The sequence below is a fragment of the Talpa europaea genome (assembly GCF_964194135.1).
Source record: "Talpa europaea genome assembly, chromosome: 7".
Classification (NCBI taxonomy): Eukaryota; Metazoa; Chordata; class Mammalia; order Eulipotyphla; family Talpidae; genus Talpa; species Talpa europaea.
This window is the reverse complement of record NC_140074.1, coordinates 6,485,086-6,500,000: the sequence shown is the minus strand read 5'-3', so window position 1 is coordinate 6,500,000 and position 14,915 is coordinate 6,485,086. Positions and strand designations below refer to the sequence as shown.

The window sequence follows — 14,915 nt, the reverse complement described above, 5'->3', positions numbered from 1 at the left end:
ATTTGATTCGACCTTGTTGTACCTGATACTCTGCTAAACTTGTTTCTCTAAGCTAAGACTGTGATGTGGTAGTTGAGTGAATCAAGAATAAGTCTGCCAGGAACAAAATTATAGAGACTTCATATACCTAAACTTATGAATAATTTGGGATCTAGTTTTGTGGCATGCTCATTAGGCAAGAGAAAAATCAAGCAACTCAAGTTTCCATAATAGCTTTTTGGTTTTTAGCTGATCTGGATAATATAGTCTTTACTGATGATCACTTTTATTTATCATTACTGTGGATATTGTGTGCCTTCCCTGATTGTGAAAATATTTTAGGGCTAGGTCATAGTTTTGCCTAATTCATGATCATGTGTAGAACAGACTTGAAGTCGCCGTGGTCTCAAGCCACTCTTCAAATCCTGGATGAACAGTTAGTCATGGTTCAGTGGGCTTGGTCCTTGAAATGAGGGAGCCAGTGAAGCTTAGTTAGTGCCCTGTGTTTGCACCTCATTCTCTCAGGTCAATTCTTCATTGTGTTAGAGTGTTGTTCTGTTAGAGCGGCTACTACTGTACAATCCAGCCACTGAAGATTTCTAATCTGCTTATTTATAATTCAAAAGCTTGCCTATATATTAATGAACCCTTAATGAGCTGTTGAAAATGCCTGAATTACAGTCAGATTATTAAACTCAAACAGCCCCGTAATCATACCATTTGAGTGGGCTTTAGGTACTTTTCACATCTGCAGCTTAGTATTGTGAAGGGTGTGCGTTTATTCGGAGAAAGCTTTGTAATAATTTTGACCCGTAATTTATTTATTGCCCCCCGAATGCAGTCATCTATGCAGATGCTTGCTCCCATTATCTGTGGGGCAGGTGCACGGCTGTTGAAAGACAGCTAATTAGGATTTGCTGAAAGATATGCAAAAACTGCGGGCTTATAACAAAGCCAAGTTCATTGTTAAACAATGTTTTACTGTGTTTGTATGATTTGTCTAAATCTTGGGGATACAGAAATGAATGTTGTGGTTGTAAGTAGATTGCAAATAGGGTGCCTTTTTTTTTTTTTGTAAATTTTACAATGCTATGATAACCAAGGAGCCGAGATGCAAACTTTCTAAATCTCTATAAATATTCCAGTATACAAACAAGAATGGCCACTTTTTAAATTCTTGTTTTCTCATGTTTCAATTTCAAGATATTGTTTGATAACCTCACCAGCTGATTCATTCTGGCCTTTGCAAATTTAGTTCATTAAAATGTTTATAGGTGCCCAGAGGAGTAGGTGTTAATGATTGAAAGCCAGGTGTGACTTTGGCAGATTAGTAAACTAATAGTGAGTGAATAGATAGGAAGGTGGAGGAGTGAAATAGTAATTTGAATGTAAACTAAGAAAATAAAGAGAAATATTCAAATTAAAAGATAATTTTAAAAACTAGGCATTACTATTTAAAAATCCACAATCACAAGTGTACTTAATGGAAAAAAAATTTATTCACTTTTCCACAATGAAAATACTTCAGTATTAAAAAATAATCTTGATATTGCCTACTTGCAAAACACCTTATTTTTATCCAAAGGAATTTGAACTTTTTTGTCAGGAAATGATTTCTTTGATTAGATTTGATGCACATAATTTATAAAGTAAATGCAGAAGGATCACATTAAAACATTTTTCCCTGCTTTTGAAGACCACACTGAAGTGTTGATTTACTTAAAATTTTACAAATAAGAGATAACCATTCATCACAAGAAGAATATAGAACAGCTGAAATTACATACCTTTCATTTTTTTTTTTTAGTTTTTTTAATAGAGGCATGTTTTTCATTTATTTATTTATTTATTTATTTATTTATTTTGTTTGTTTTGTTTATACATGCACTGGGCACAGTCAGAAGCGAGGGAGGGTGAGAGAATTCACCAGAGCCAGAGCGGGGAGCAGAGCAGGCAGAAGGACCGAAGTACACTGCTGAGGGGAGCAGCGGGCGGCAGGAGAGGTCTGCGAGCCATGTGGGACCCTCCTCTGGTGGCCGGGGAGCAGCCGGGGATCGAACCAGCACTGCAGCCACGGGCAGCTTCGCAACCCAGTGCTCAACCACAGTGCTCAACCGCTGCGCCACCTGGGAGACCCCCCTTTCATTATTTTTATTTGTGTTTACTACTATTAAGTTTAAGGGTTGCTTCCTGTTGGTATGGTGGTGATGGTTTATACATATATTAGGTGTAAGTGGTGTAAATGACTAAGTAGATTGTCTTTTCTATTTCTTGCTGAAAAGCTTCTTCTCTCTTCCTTATAGTCTGCTTCCTTTTGTATTAATCATTGAGCATCCTGTTTGTCACATTTGTAATAATTTTCACCAGGGGTGTTCTGCTATTAGAGCACCTCACCAATTGTCCATAAGGGAAAGCAATGTGTGTATCTACAAGGAGAGAGCTAGAAACCTGGGGGAAACTTGAGAATAGATTTAAAAAATGAACTTCAGGGAGAAGCACCAGTAGCTTTATAAATACAGAAAAGAAACAATAAACACACAAAAAGTGTGAGAAAAAATTAGTTTAAGGAGAAACTTCTAAATAAATAATATAAAATGAAGCATAGCCCAAAGCCCAAGATGAGAGATTACTCAGCAAATTCCCACTGCATGCAGAAAGCGCTCAGAACTTGATATGAGTGTGTCTAGGCAATGAGATTTTAATACCTAACAAATAACTAGAAGGGAGGAAAAATTAAATTAAAAATACCAACATGACCAATATTACTAGTTCTAGAACAATCTAACTCTAGATTCCTTTAGATCTAGAAGCAATAGCAAATACATGCTTATCCATCTTTATTCAGCAATGTGTCATACTGATTTTATTTTATTCAAGATAGTTACCTAACTTTTTGGTTCCCTAAATGAATTTATTGTCCTAGTATATTATAGTTTTCAAACCTTATTTATTCACCTCTGAACAGACAACAGATATAATTTTAAATTATTGCAAGTTAGTTTTATTACCCAGTTGAAATTATTCTGAAGTATATTTTTTAATGAAAGTGACAGCTTTAAAATGTTTTGGGGGAAGAAATTAAAGTTGTGCATTTGAGTTAAGATAACCAAGAGCTCTGTCATGCTGTGGGTGTAATTCAGGACATCTAGGAATGAAATCTGTTCTTAAAAGAATTGCTGGTAGTTTTAGGTTAGCATATAAAATCGCAGAGCTGGTGCTCAGTTGAGTACTTGGCAGCTTATGGATGTTGCTGTCATGTAAGTTACACTAGACACAGAATGTGCACCACTGTGGATAAACAACAACAGTCACAGATGAGAAAGGCAGAATCCAAATGGAGACATGTAAGATGCCAACTTCCTTCTCACCCCGTTCCCCAAGATGCCTTGTAACTAGTGTGGGAAACCTGTTTTTTAAACAGATTTACAGAGGTTAATTGGTCTGGGATATTTTAGATTATGTTACACATTAATGAAAATGCTGATTTTGAGCTGTCATGACTCCAGTGCTTTTTGTACCATGATAATTATTTTAAAACTTTGTCTGCTGTATTGTTGAAAACATCTTGGCAGAAAGCCTATGTGACCTGATTAAACCTATGAATTGTCAGCTGTGATCTATAGTACTCAGATGAGGTTGCTGACTGGGCATCACTTAGGAAGTTCTTGATTTGAAAACAAAATTAGATTGAGACTGCTGTGCCCGGCACTGTATTGCCATGTCGATGGTACATTTTTAATACTGTATTTAGTGTCCTGGTTTTATAGTTTGTTGGCAAATGCTTAACAACATTCATTTAATAATATGTATATTTTCAGCATAGCTAATTACCTCATAATGTATGTATTTCTTTTCTCCCTTGAAATTACATGATGGAAAAGCCCGTCTACTCTTGTTTATTTTCTAATTTTTGGATCTAGCTTGTGAAATAATTATTCTATGAGATTTTTAATACTGTCCTTCCAACTGTCCAGAGAAAGAGAATAACCGCCATTTGATGGGTTTGTTTAAAATCCTTGCAATTATGTGTTTTTTTTCCCCCTGATAATCCCCATTTTATGCTTAAATCACTTAAATTTGGGCAGGTTGGTTGGTAGAATATTTTGAGAAGCCAGGGTTACTTTTTTCTAAGGATCTGATCTGGGCTAAATTAAGAAGGGGAGCTATGTAAGAAATTCTAGGGTGCATGTAATTATTATCTTGAAAAGAATTTTCATACTACTCATGCTTATTGATAAAATGGGAAAAACTAAACTCCCACATGAACTATAGAATGTTATATGATCATTTTCTCAAACAAAATACTCACACTGTTTGTCCTGTTTCTCGCTTCTTCTCTCTGTCTCTCTCTCTCTCTTTCCTTGAAGGTCTCAGCATCAGAGGAGCCCAGGAGGAGGACCCTCCCGATCCCCAGCTAATGAGACTGGACAATATGCTTTTGGCAGAAGGGGTTTCAGGTCCTGAGAAAGGTGGGGGATCGGCGGCAGCAGCTGCAGCCGCGGCAGCCTCTGGAGGTTCTTCAGATAACTCTATTGAACACTCAGATTACAGAGCCAAATTGACCCAGATCAGACAAATCTATCACACAGAACTGGAGAAATATGAACAGGTCAGCAGCCGCCACTCTCATAGTCCTGCACAAACCCTCTATCGCTCTTCTGTTAGACTGTGCTAACCAATTCTGAGGGCTGTGAGGGGTAGGTGTTACCACAAAGAGCAAAAGAAATAAGGTCAATGCAAAAATCCAAGTCAATTGTTGGAGTCATGAAATGAAGTCCCTTTGAGATTTTGGAGGTGAAGCGAAAGCTATTTTGTCTCATCTACTTGTTTTAGTTTTTATTCATTCCTTATGTCCATGTGCCCTTACTACACACCTGCAGCCATCCTTCCCCTCTAGCCTTGCTACCTTGTGTTCTTCAGAGCTCTGCATAATTAATATGTATCCACTGGCCTTTTTTATAAGCTCCAACAACTTTTAAAGGGAAGCATTGCATACTTAGCTCTTCTTCCTATGCTGTGAACTCCAGAATCCTAGGAATTAATTCTTCTGGATTGTGCTAGTCTATAGGGGAAGGAGCTAACTTCACAAAGTGAGTAGGTTCTAGCCCGGCTTTCTGAGGAGGAGACCTCCCAGGATAATTATAGGTACCTTAGGGCAGAGAATATTAGCCATTATGTGCTAAATTCCCGATTAGAAATAGAGTATGGATTAGAAAAGTTATTTTGAGCAATTATATTAATCATACTTCATCAAACTTGAAATACGTTTGATTTTAAACTATGCCATTGTTTTATGTACCAGGAAACAATTAATACTGTCCAATTTAACTGTCGCTTGTCATTGATTGTAAAATGCTTCCACACTTCAGTGATGTTAAAATGTAAGGAAAATGTAAGTTAGTCTTAGAGTCAGCAAAATAAGGCAATATGTTGGTGGCTCATCCTAAACATATTTTAATTGTTAGTTTAAGGCTAAAAACCTGTGTACTTTTATGAATTCTCAGTGGAAGGTGATACAAAGAAACCCACTGTTGTGGCAATGTTTAAATGTGCCCTAAGTAAAGAGAATATTATGCAATTGAATCTTATGAAATGAGTAAATTTTAAAGTAAGAAATAGTTGTATATTGGCAATTTTATAGAGTTCAGCCTAAAATAAGGAATATCCTAGATACCCACTACCGAGATAGTTATCAACACTTGTCAATCTTATTTTATCTATACTTATCCCTATTTCTCCCTTTTTGGTAATTTTAAAACAAATCTTAGGCATCGTGTTATTTTACCCATCGATATTTCACTATGTCATCAGGTACTTTTTAAAGTCCAAACACCTTAATATGTCGTTGGGAGTCTTAGTTTTAATAGTGTTTTTTCTTCGAAGTTCCTTGTATAGTTTCAGTGTGTGTGTATGTGTATGTGTGTATATATACACATATAAAATATATATATGTATTTCCTTTTTTCACTGCTTTCTCTACTATTCTGGGTATGGTGGTATTAAGCAAATGTTAAATTCTGTCCTGGAGATGAGTGTGTTATGAGGAAGGGTAGAAAGATTGCATAGCTTTATATTAAAATGCAATATAAATTAATATCTTTTTTCTGACTAGGGATTTCAAGATCTCAAACTGTGTCCTTGGTCTCATTTGTAGGAATAATTTGTGGTGGACTATGTACAGATAACAATTTTAAGAAAGTTATTATATATATGTACATGAAAAAAAATTAAGCTTTCCGATTTGACATGAATAATTGAGAGTAAACAAAATAAGTCATGGTTGAAAAAATTGCCTTGAGCATAAACAGTAGAAAATGTTTCTAATTTGTAGTATAATTCTAATTGTATAACTTTATGTTAAATATACACATTTACCAAAAAATACCACCAGTCACCTTGCACAGAAAGATCTATAATACTTGGGGCAAATGGCCTGATTTTTCTGGCTGGGGATTAAGGTGATTCCTTTTTATCTCCTGCCATGTTTCTTTATTCAAGCCACACTGTTTTCTCCCTATAGCCCTATTGGAAGTTAGGTAAAGCTGGCATCAGTCAGTGTCACTAAGGGTTTTGTTTTGCTTTTAAAATACACACACACACACACACACACACACAAACTTCTTCATAAATCATTTTAATAGTATATCTTTTTGTTTTAAGTATCAAATTGGAAAATGAGTTTTAAAATGTAATTATAAATTTCATTTCTAGATATGTTCAGTAGTCTTAATATAAAACATTTAAATGTATATTTCCATTCTCATTTTTAATAATTTTAGAAGAAAAAATATAGATATGAAGTATATGCAGCCTTATGGACAAAAAATGAATTATGAGTAGCCTGATTCAACAGAGCTTTGGTTTACATTTTCTCCTATAGTTCTGAATTGTTCTAGACACACTGCCATGGCATTTAATTTTCTTGAGTTGTCTTTGGGGCTGACTTCTATAGCTTTTCTGGGTGTAGTCCCTGAGATAGTAGAATAAAAAAGTTTTGACATGAGATATTCCTCTTTTCTTTTCAAATCTGTGGGATACAAGGAATTTATCTGGAACAAACCTTTCAGAAATATGCTTTGGAGTCACTGGGAGTATAACTAAGTGAGATGAAGTGGTAACATTTCTAAAATAGGTGGTATTATACTCTCCATTTTATAGATAAGAAAGTGAGACTTACGTTAAGTGATTTGTCTAATATCATGTATTTTGTTAGTGTCAGAATCAGGCATGGAATCAGTTTCTGATTATATGCCTTCTTTTTCCATTGACTTATGCTGCTACTTATGTAGAATTAGAAAATATTTCAGGTAGATTCTGGTTTTCTCAGATTTGCTCATGTTGGATTGCATTTGGCATAAGATTGGATAGGAATGGAAAAAACAACTGTTTTAATCTCTTTGTAGAAATTATATATTTTTCCTTCTAAGAGTGAACATGGGCAGTCTGAGTAACAGAAAATTTATTACTAGATAGGAAGGAAGAACATATATGTTAAGGAAGAGGCTTCATCAGAAAATTGTGTTGAGTCTTTTACTAAAAGAAATAAACTACATTGGAATCTTAGAGCTATTCACTCTACCATGTATTGCAATGAAGCTGTAATGAAAATGTATCTGAAGCCTGTTTAGATTTAGATTGCCATAAAATTAACAAACACCACCACTGCAGTAAATTAAAGTACCTTATAAACACAGTCAAATTTACAAAGCTAAGCAGACTAGAGCTAGTTTGAGCAAAATTAAATACAAGCTGCAAGGCTCAGTTTTATGTGTATGTCTTAGGAATGGCAGTGACTTTAAAATCTTGTCTTTTGTTTTTTAAGAAAATGCCTTTAATATACTATGCCTCCATTCCATGGGCTCAATTATAATGATTTTTGATGATAATCATTCAATTTCATTTATAAATGCTGTTGAAATATTAGGCAGAGAATATATGTTAGAGTAAGGTTCTTGAATATTATAACCACCCAAAAGGAAGCAAAGCTATTTTATTTTGCCTTTCTCTTGTTGATCCTAAAACCCAAAGGAAAAATGATAATTTTCCAAAGCTTGCTGCAACTGTTTTCTAATATTTTATCTTGGATGCATTGCATCCCTCATTAGCCTAGAGAAAAACTGATTTGGTTTTTTTGTCTTGATTAGCAGTAAGTTTTGAAGAATGCTTGTACTACATACCTTTCAAATATTCAGTTATCACTAAGGCTCCAGCTATTAAAATTGGTGCATTCCTGAAAAATTTGAGCCAAGGAACCGAGGAAGCCTGTTTTTAAGAGTTGAAGGCCTTCTTGGTTCCTCCCCTTATCTGTCAAAGGAAAATGGACAACACTGTCTTTGCATATGAAGTTTTACTTAGACATTTGGTATCAGTTAAAAAGGAAGATATATCATGCCCCATGCAGCTCTCCCACTTTGCTTGTACCAGAAATGCTTGTACACAGGCAATTCACTTCATAATTTACAGCTGCTATATAATAGAGATGACATATTGAAAGCTATCTACTATAATTATATTGAGATACATTTTTGCTGGAGGCAAAAGTGTTGTAAGGGTCCCAACCCTCCCCAAGCATCTGGGAACCTGCTTGCTGAGTTCACAGATGTCTTTTGAATTCACCTCAAATCAGGTAAAGCATTGGAGCCAAGCATGTACACTGAATATGCTCAAAACCAATTAAGTGCTGTTTAACTACTATAGGACTTTCAGATTACAAGGGATTCTTGGGGGAATGAAGAATGAGTGTGAAATATAAAATCACTATACAGGCATGATCATTGTGCTTATTGGGGAGCTCGATATTATATGCTTACTTTTGCTGGCAAAATCTCCTTTGCTTTTAAAGGAATTTTATTTTTATCAGATTAAAATATGCTGGTATTTTTATATTAGAGATTGTACAGCCACATACTCCTAATCCCATTTTTCTATTTCTTAATAGTTAACTGGGAAAGAAGAAATGGAACTACCTAATGGAAACTTTATATTTTATATTCCCAAGGAAGGCTTTTGTCATTCATTACTCCGAGGAAAGGGTTTTTTTGTCAGTTTCCATACCTGCTGTTTTCCTTGGTTGACAAGAGTGTTTGGATATTTCTTTTTTCCCCTCCCAACTTTAGTTTATTAACTCTAAGTACCAAATGCATTATTAATGACTTGTTTTATATTTGAAAACTTTTTTCTTCAGCTTCTTAGGAAACAGTGTTTGTGTTTATTCAGATAAATTGGAAGGCCATCAGAGTAGGGACTTGCATGCAGAATAGCACATTCACAGAAAATGTAAATTTCGTATAATTTCCATTTTTATTGTCAATAATAACTATCATTTACTAAATATTAATTATGTGCAAAGAATTTAATGTAGATTATATAAAATAATCTTTACAAACTCTCATAAGATAGTTTCCTATGCCATGTAATTAAGTAAGAAGTGTTGAGTTACAATAGTTACTTTATCCTTGCAGCTGCTTCTTAAATATGTTGGTCTCATTGTATTATCGTTGGCTTAGAAAGATTCTTTAAATGTTGACTTTTTCCTAAAACAAGAGTTTGTTGATTTAATAAGCAATCCATAAATACTGCATCTGTAGTATTGTACTAAGCTTATTTGCAAGATTATAAAATGGATACATGCATATTTGAGAGGCCAAACTTTTCTATTTTTTATAAACAAAACACACACAAAAAAAAGACAAAACAAAACAACGCAACCACCATCCATTACACTCCCTGCAGCCTAACTACCCCTCCCCCAACTCAGTTCAGTTATCAGTGTCTACTAGTTTATTTTTGTTTTGTTTTGTCAATTCATCTACTCTGTTTCCAGGTTTTAGTGATATATAGGTGAAACATTCCAATTCTGTGTTTATCTTTCTGACTAATTTTGCTTCATACAGTCTCTTTGCATTCCTGTATTTTGCTGCAGATTGTTGTCTGTCCTTATAGCTGAATATTTTCCATTGTGTGGAACACACACACACACACACACACTTATCCAGTCATATCTCAGTGATAACTTTGTTATTGTAAGTAATGTTGCAGTGAACATTGTGGTGAATATAAATCTTGAAGTTGATGACTTCGTATTCTTCAGATAGACACCCAAAAGTGAGATTACTGGATTATATGCTAGTTCTATTTTTAGTTTTTTTGAGGAAGGGTCTATCCATATTTCTTTCCAAATTGGCTGCATCACTTTACATTCCCACAAGTGTTCCTCTTTCTTCACATCCTGGCCAGTACTTGTTAGCAGTCTTTTTGGTGTAATCCATTCTTACAGGTATGAGATGATATCTCATTGTAGTTTTGAATTGCTTTACCCTTATAAGAAGTGATGAAGACCATTTGTTCATGTCTATTGGTTATCTGTATAGCCCCTTTGGAAAAATGCCCTCACATCTCCTGCCCATGTTTTAATTGTGATGTTTGGGTTTTGGTTGTTAAATTGGATGAGTTCTTAATATCCTTGGAAAGTAATATTTTCATTTCCCTTTCTGTAGGGGCCAATATGTCCAAAGTCATCTCCCTCATTGATGTCATAGAACATGTCACCTATGTCTTCTATGTGTTTTGTGGTTTTGGGTTTTACATCCAATTCTTTAATCCATTTTGAAATTTTTTTAAAGATTTATTTATTTATTCATACAAGCACTGAGTACAGTCAGAGCGTGGGAGGGTGAGAGAATTCACCAGAGCCAGAGTGGGGAACAGAACAGGTAGACCGGCGAAATACACTGCTGAGGGGAGCAGCGGGCACGGCAGGAGAGATCTGTCGTGCCATGTGGGACCCTTGCCTGGTGGCCGGGGATCGAACCGGCGCTGCAGAGGCTGCGGGCAGCTTTGCAACCCAGCGCTCAACCGCTGCGCCACTGGGGAGGCCCAGAAACTGTATATTGTTTTTGTTAGGATGTTCATTTTCACTATATTAATTCTCCTCATCCATGAACATGGGGTATCTTTCTATCCCATGTGTTTGTTTTGTATCTTGTAATATTGTTTTACAGTTTTTATTTCATAAAAAAAAATTTTACCTTCTTTCTTAAATTTGTTTTTTTTTTCATTTATTTTATTTTATTTTTTATTTTTTTAATTTTTTTTTTGGAAGATTTATTTATTTATTTATACAAGCACAGGGTACAGTCAGAAGCGCAGGAGGGTGAGAGAATTCACCAGAGCCAGAGCAGGGAGCAGAGCAGGCAGAAGGACGAAAGTACACTGCTGAGGGGAGCAGCGGGCAGCAGGAGAGGTCTGTGCGCCATGTGGGATCCGCCTCCGGTGGTCAGGAGCAGCCGGGGATCCAACTGGCAATGCAGAGGCTGCAGGCAGCTTCGCAACCCAGCGCTCAACCGCTGCGCCACCGGGGAGGCCCCATTTTTTTTTAACATTTATCATTTTTTACATTTTTTTAGACAATATTTGCTTCCCCCGACCCCCTCAGATTGAGTCCCCATAGAATCTCCTTCCTCAGGGCACCCGTGCACCATCACCACAGTCCCCTGTGCTCCTCCCTCCATCCCTCTCACCCCTCTCCCTCCTCCTCCCCTGCAGTATGTCTCTGGTTTATAATTGTCTGGTTTTGCTTTGTTGTGTTTTGTATTGTTATTATTTTTTTCACAGTGATGTCTTATTGGGTTCCCCTATATTCCTGTTATAAGTGAAACCATCCAATGTTTTTCTTTTTCCTTCTGGCTTATTTCACTGAGCATAATTCCTTCTAGCTCCATCTACATTGCTGTGAATGGCATGAGTTTACCTTTTTGATTGCTGAATAATATTCCATTGTGTATATATATACCACATCTTCTTGATCCAGTCATCTATTTTTGAGCATTTGGGTTGTTTCCAGGTTTTACCTATTGTAAATAGTGCTGCAATGAACATAGGTGTACAGGTGCTCTTTTGAGTCACTGTTTTTGTGTCCTTTGGGTTGATCCCTAGGAGTGGAATTGCCGAATAGTATGGTAGCTCCATTTTTAGTAGATTGAGGAACCTCCAGACAGCTTTCCACAGTGGTTGGACCAGTTTGCACTCCCACCAGCAATGTAGGAGAGTTCCTTTTTCACCGCATCCTCGCCAACATTTGTTGTTGCTTGTTTTTTGATACGTGCCATTCTTACTGGTGTAAGGCAGTATCTCAGTGTGGTTTTGATTTGCATTTCCCTGATCATAAGGGATGTTGAACATATTTTCATATGCCTCTTGGCCATTTGCTTTTCCTCTTTGGAGAAATGTCTTTTGAGTTCTTCTGCCCATTTCTTGACTGGATTGTTCATTTTGTTTTTGTTGAGCTGTGTGAGTTCTTTGTATATCATTGTGATCCATCCCTTATCAGTTGACTGGAGTGCAAAGATTTTTCCCAATTAGTGGGGTGTCTCTCTGTTTTGGTTAATGTCTCTTTTGCTATGCAGAAGCTTTTCAGTTTGATGTAATCCCAGGTGTTTATCTTTGCCTTCACTATCACTGCTTTGGGTGATGAGTCTTTAAATATGTTTTTTTTTTTTTTTTTTTTTTTTAAATATGTTTTTGAGATGTATGTCTTGTAGTGTTTTACGTATATTTTCTTCTATATATTTTATGGTTTTAGGTCTTATGTCCAGTTCTCATCCATTTTGAGTTGATTTTTTTGCACAGTGGGAGGTAGTGGTCTAGTTTCATTTTTTTGCATGTGGAGGTCCAGTTTTTCCAGCACCATTTATTGAACAAACTGTCCATGTTCCATTGCATATTCTTTGCTCCTTTGTCAAAGATTAGTTGTTCATATAAGTGCAGCTTTATTTCTGGGCTCTCTATTTGGTTCCATTGGTCTGTGTGTCTGCTTTTGTTCCAATACCAAACTGTTTTAATTATTATGGCTTTGTAGTATAGCTTGAAGTTTGGAAGTGTGATACCTCCTTTCTCTCTTTGTTTTCATCAGTAGGGCTTTGGCTATTCATGGTTTTTTGTGGTTCCATATGAATTTCATCAGTATTTGTTCTATTTCTTTGAAGAATGTCATTGGGATTTTTATTGGAATAGCATTGAATCTGTATATTGCTTTTGGGAGGATGGCCATTTTAATAATGTTAATTCTTCCAATCCATGAGCAGGCATGTCTTTTCATTTCTTTGTGTCTTCTTCAATTTCTTTTCCTTTCTTAAATTTGTTTCTAGGTATTTAATTCTTTGATGTGATTATAAATGGGGTTGTTTTCTTAATTTGTTTTTCTTCTTGTGTGTTATTTGCATATAGGAATATAACAGATTTTTGTGTATTAATTTTACAGCTTGCCAGTTTATTGGCACTCACTTATTGTTTCTAATAGCTTTTTGGTGGAAGCTTTAGGGTTTTCTATATGTGTTATATCATCAGCAGATAATGATAATTTCCCTTCTTTTCTATTCTGGATTCTTTTTATTTCTTGTTTTTATCGAATTGCTCTGCGATGCATTAAATTTTTAATAGAGATTTTTTTCTTTGCCTTGAAAAGTGGATTTTAGAATAGAATATGATCTATTCTGTGCAATCAGCTTCTCTAGATGGTTACAAAAGATGAATTTATTTTTTGGTTTGCTCACTGATCCATCCAAATTTCCTCAAATCAGTGCTTGCTCACTTATTTTACGTTCAATGATCTGAACTTACAGGCAAGAAAGGAGTTGAATCTTGAATTCACAACTGAAAAAAGCACTACTATAAACCAAACAAAACCCTAAAGACTTCCATTTTGAGTGTAAACCAATGTTTGGATATTGAGGAGACAATAGCCAATGAGTATCACTAAAAGTGTTGTCTAAAATCCAAAGATTTCAAATCGTCCATTATTACTTAATTTGAAATTTTTGCATGATTTTTAAAAGTTGTCTTATGTTTCATTGAGGTAACTTTGGTTTACAACACTGTATATGATTTAGGAGTATAGGTTCATACCTCTCCAGATTTATGTTACTACACCACACCCACCACCAAAGACCAGGAATGAATCTCCACCATTGTCCACTGGGTTCCCTCACCTTTACTCCCCACTTGTCCCTCTCCCCTTCTGGTTACCTCATTTTTAAGGAAAAAGGATCAAATGGCAAGGAAGAAGGCTTATAAGAATTGATTGACAATACTTTATCACAAGAAGTCTTATACTCTTTATGTTCCTTTAACCATGCTGTTGTAGTATGTTTTGTTTTATTTATTTATTTATTTATTTATTTATTTATTTATTTATTTATTTATTTATTTATACAAGCACCGGGTACAGTCAGAAGCGCGGGAGGGTGAGAGAATTCACCAGAGCCAGAGCGGGGAGCAGAGCAGGCAGAAGGACCAAAAGCACACTGCTGAGGGGAGCAGCAGGTGGCAGGAGAGGTCTGCACGCCATGTGGGACCCTCCTCCGGTGGCCGGGTTGCAGCCGGGGATCGAAGCGGCGCTGCAGAGGCTGCGGGCAGCTTCGCAACCCAGCGCTCAACCGCTGCGCCACAGGGGAGGCCCTGTAGTATATGTTTTAAACACAAACAAAAATGCATGCCAGATAATTTTTAATAGATCTATTAAAAGGAAATGAGGTTTCTTCCACTATACTAAGTCAGAAAATTCAAGGAATCAAAACTCTCATTTTTCAATATTCCAGTTAACCAAGGTTTTTCTTCATTTATTTTTGTTGACATTTGCCAGAAAATTCTTAACTGACAATTTCACTTGGAAAAATAATAAGGCAATGAAAATTTTTTTCCAATGCCTATTTTAACAGTATAGTCTTGTTGTTATGATGGAGAACATAATAAATGTTTGAAGTGAACATCCCACATTATATATAGCATCAATACTAGTATGTGGTTAGGTGGCTCTTCAAAGCAACTCTGCAATCATTTGATCATTCTTACTGCATTTATATGTTTTAAAAATGGATACCTTTTAAGGAATAAGAGATAAGTCAGTACTGCGCTTTGCTCTGAAATTGGTACAGTTGATG

General features: G+C 35.8%; 1 protein-coding gene across 4 annotated transcripts in view; it reads left to right on the top strand.

Annotated features, from left to right (window-relative positions):
- PBX3 (PBX homeobox 3) overlaps positions 1-14,915 on the top strand; it is a gene marked incomplete at its 3' end in the record, with an annotated part of 192,679 nt that overhangs the window by 137,419 nt on the left and 40,345 nt on the right. For 3 of the 4 annotated variants that reach the window (XM_084236124.1, XM_084236122.1, XM_084236123.1), the window contains exon 3: positions 4,347-4,588. In XM_084236124.1, the coding sequence (XP_084092250.1) occupies positions 4,347-4,588 (242 nt within the window). The remainder of the gene's footprint in view (positions 1-4,346; positions 4,589-14,915) is intronic. The other variant, XM_084236121.1, reaches the window with a different exon arrangement.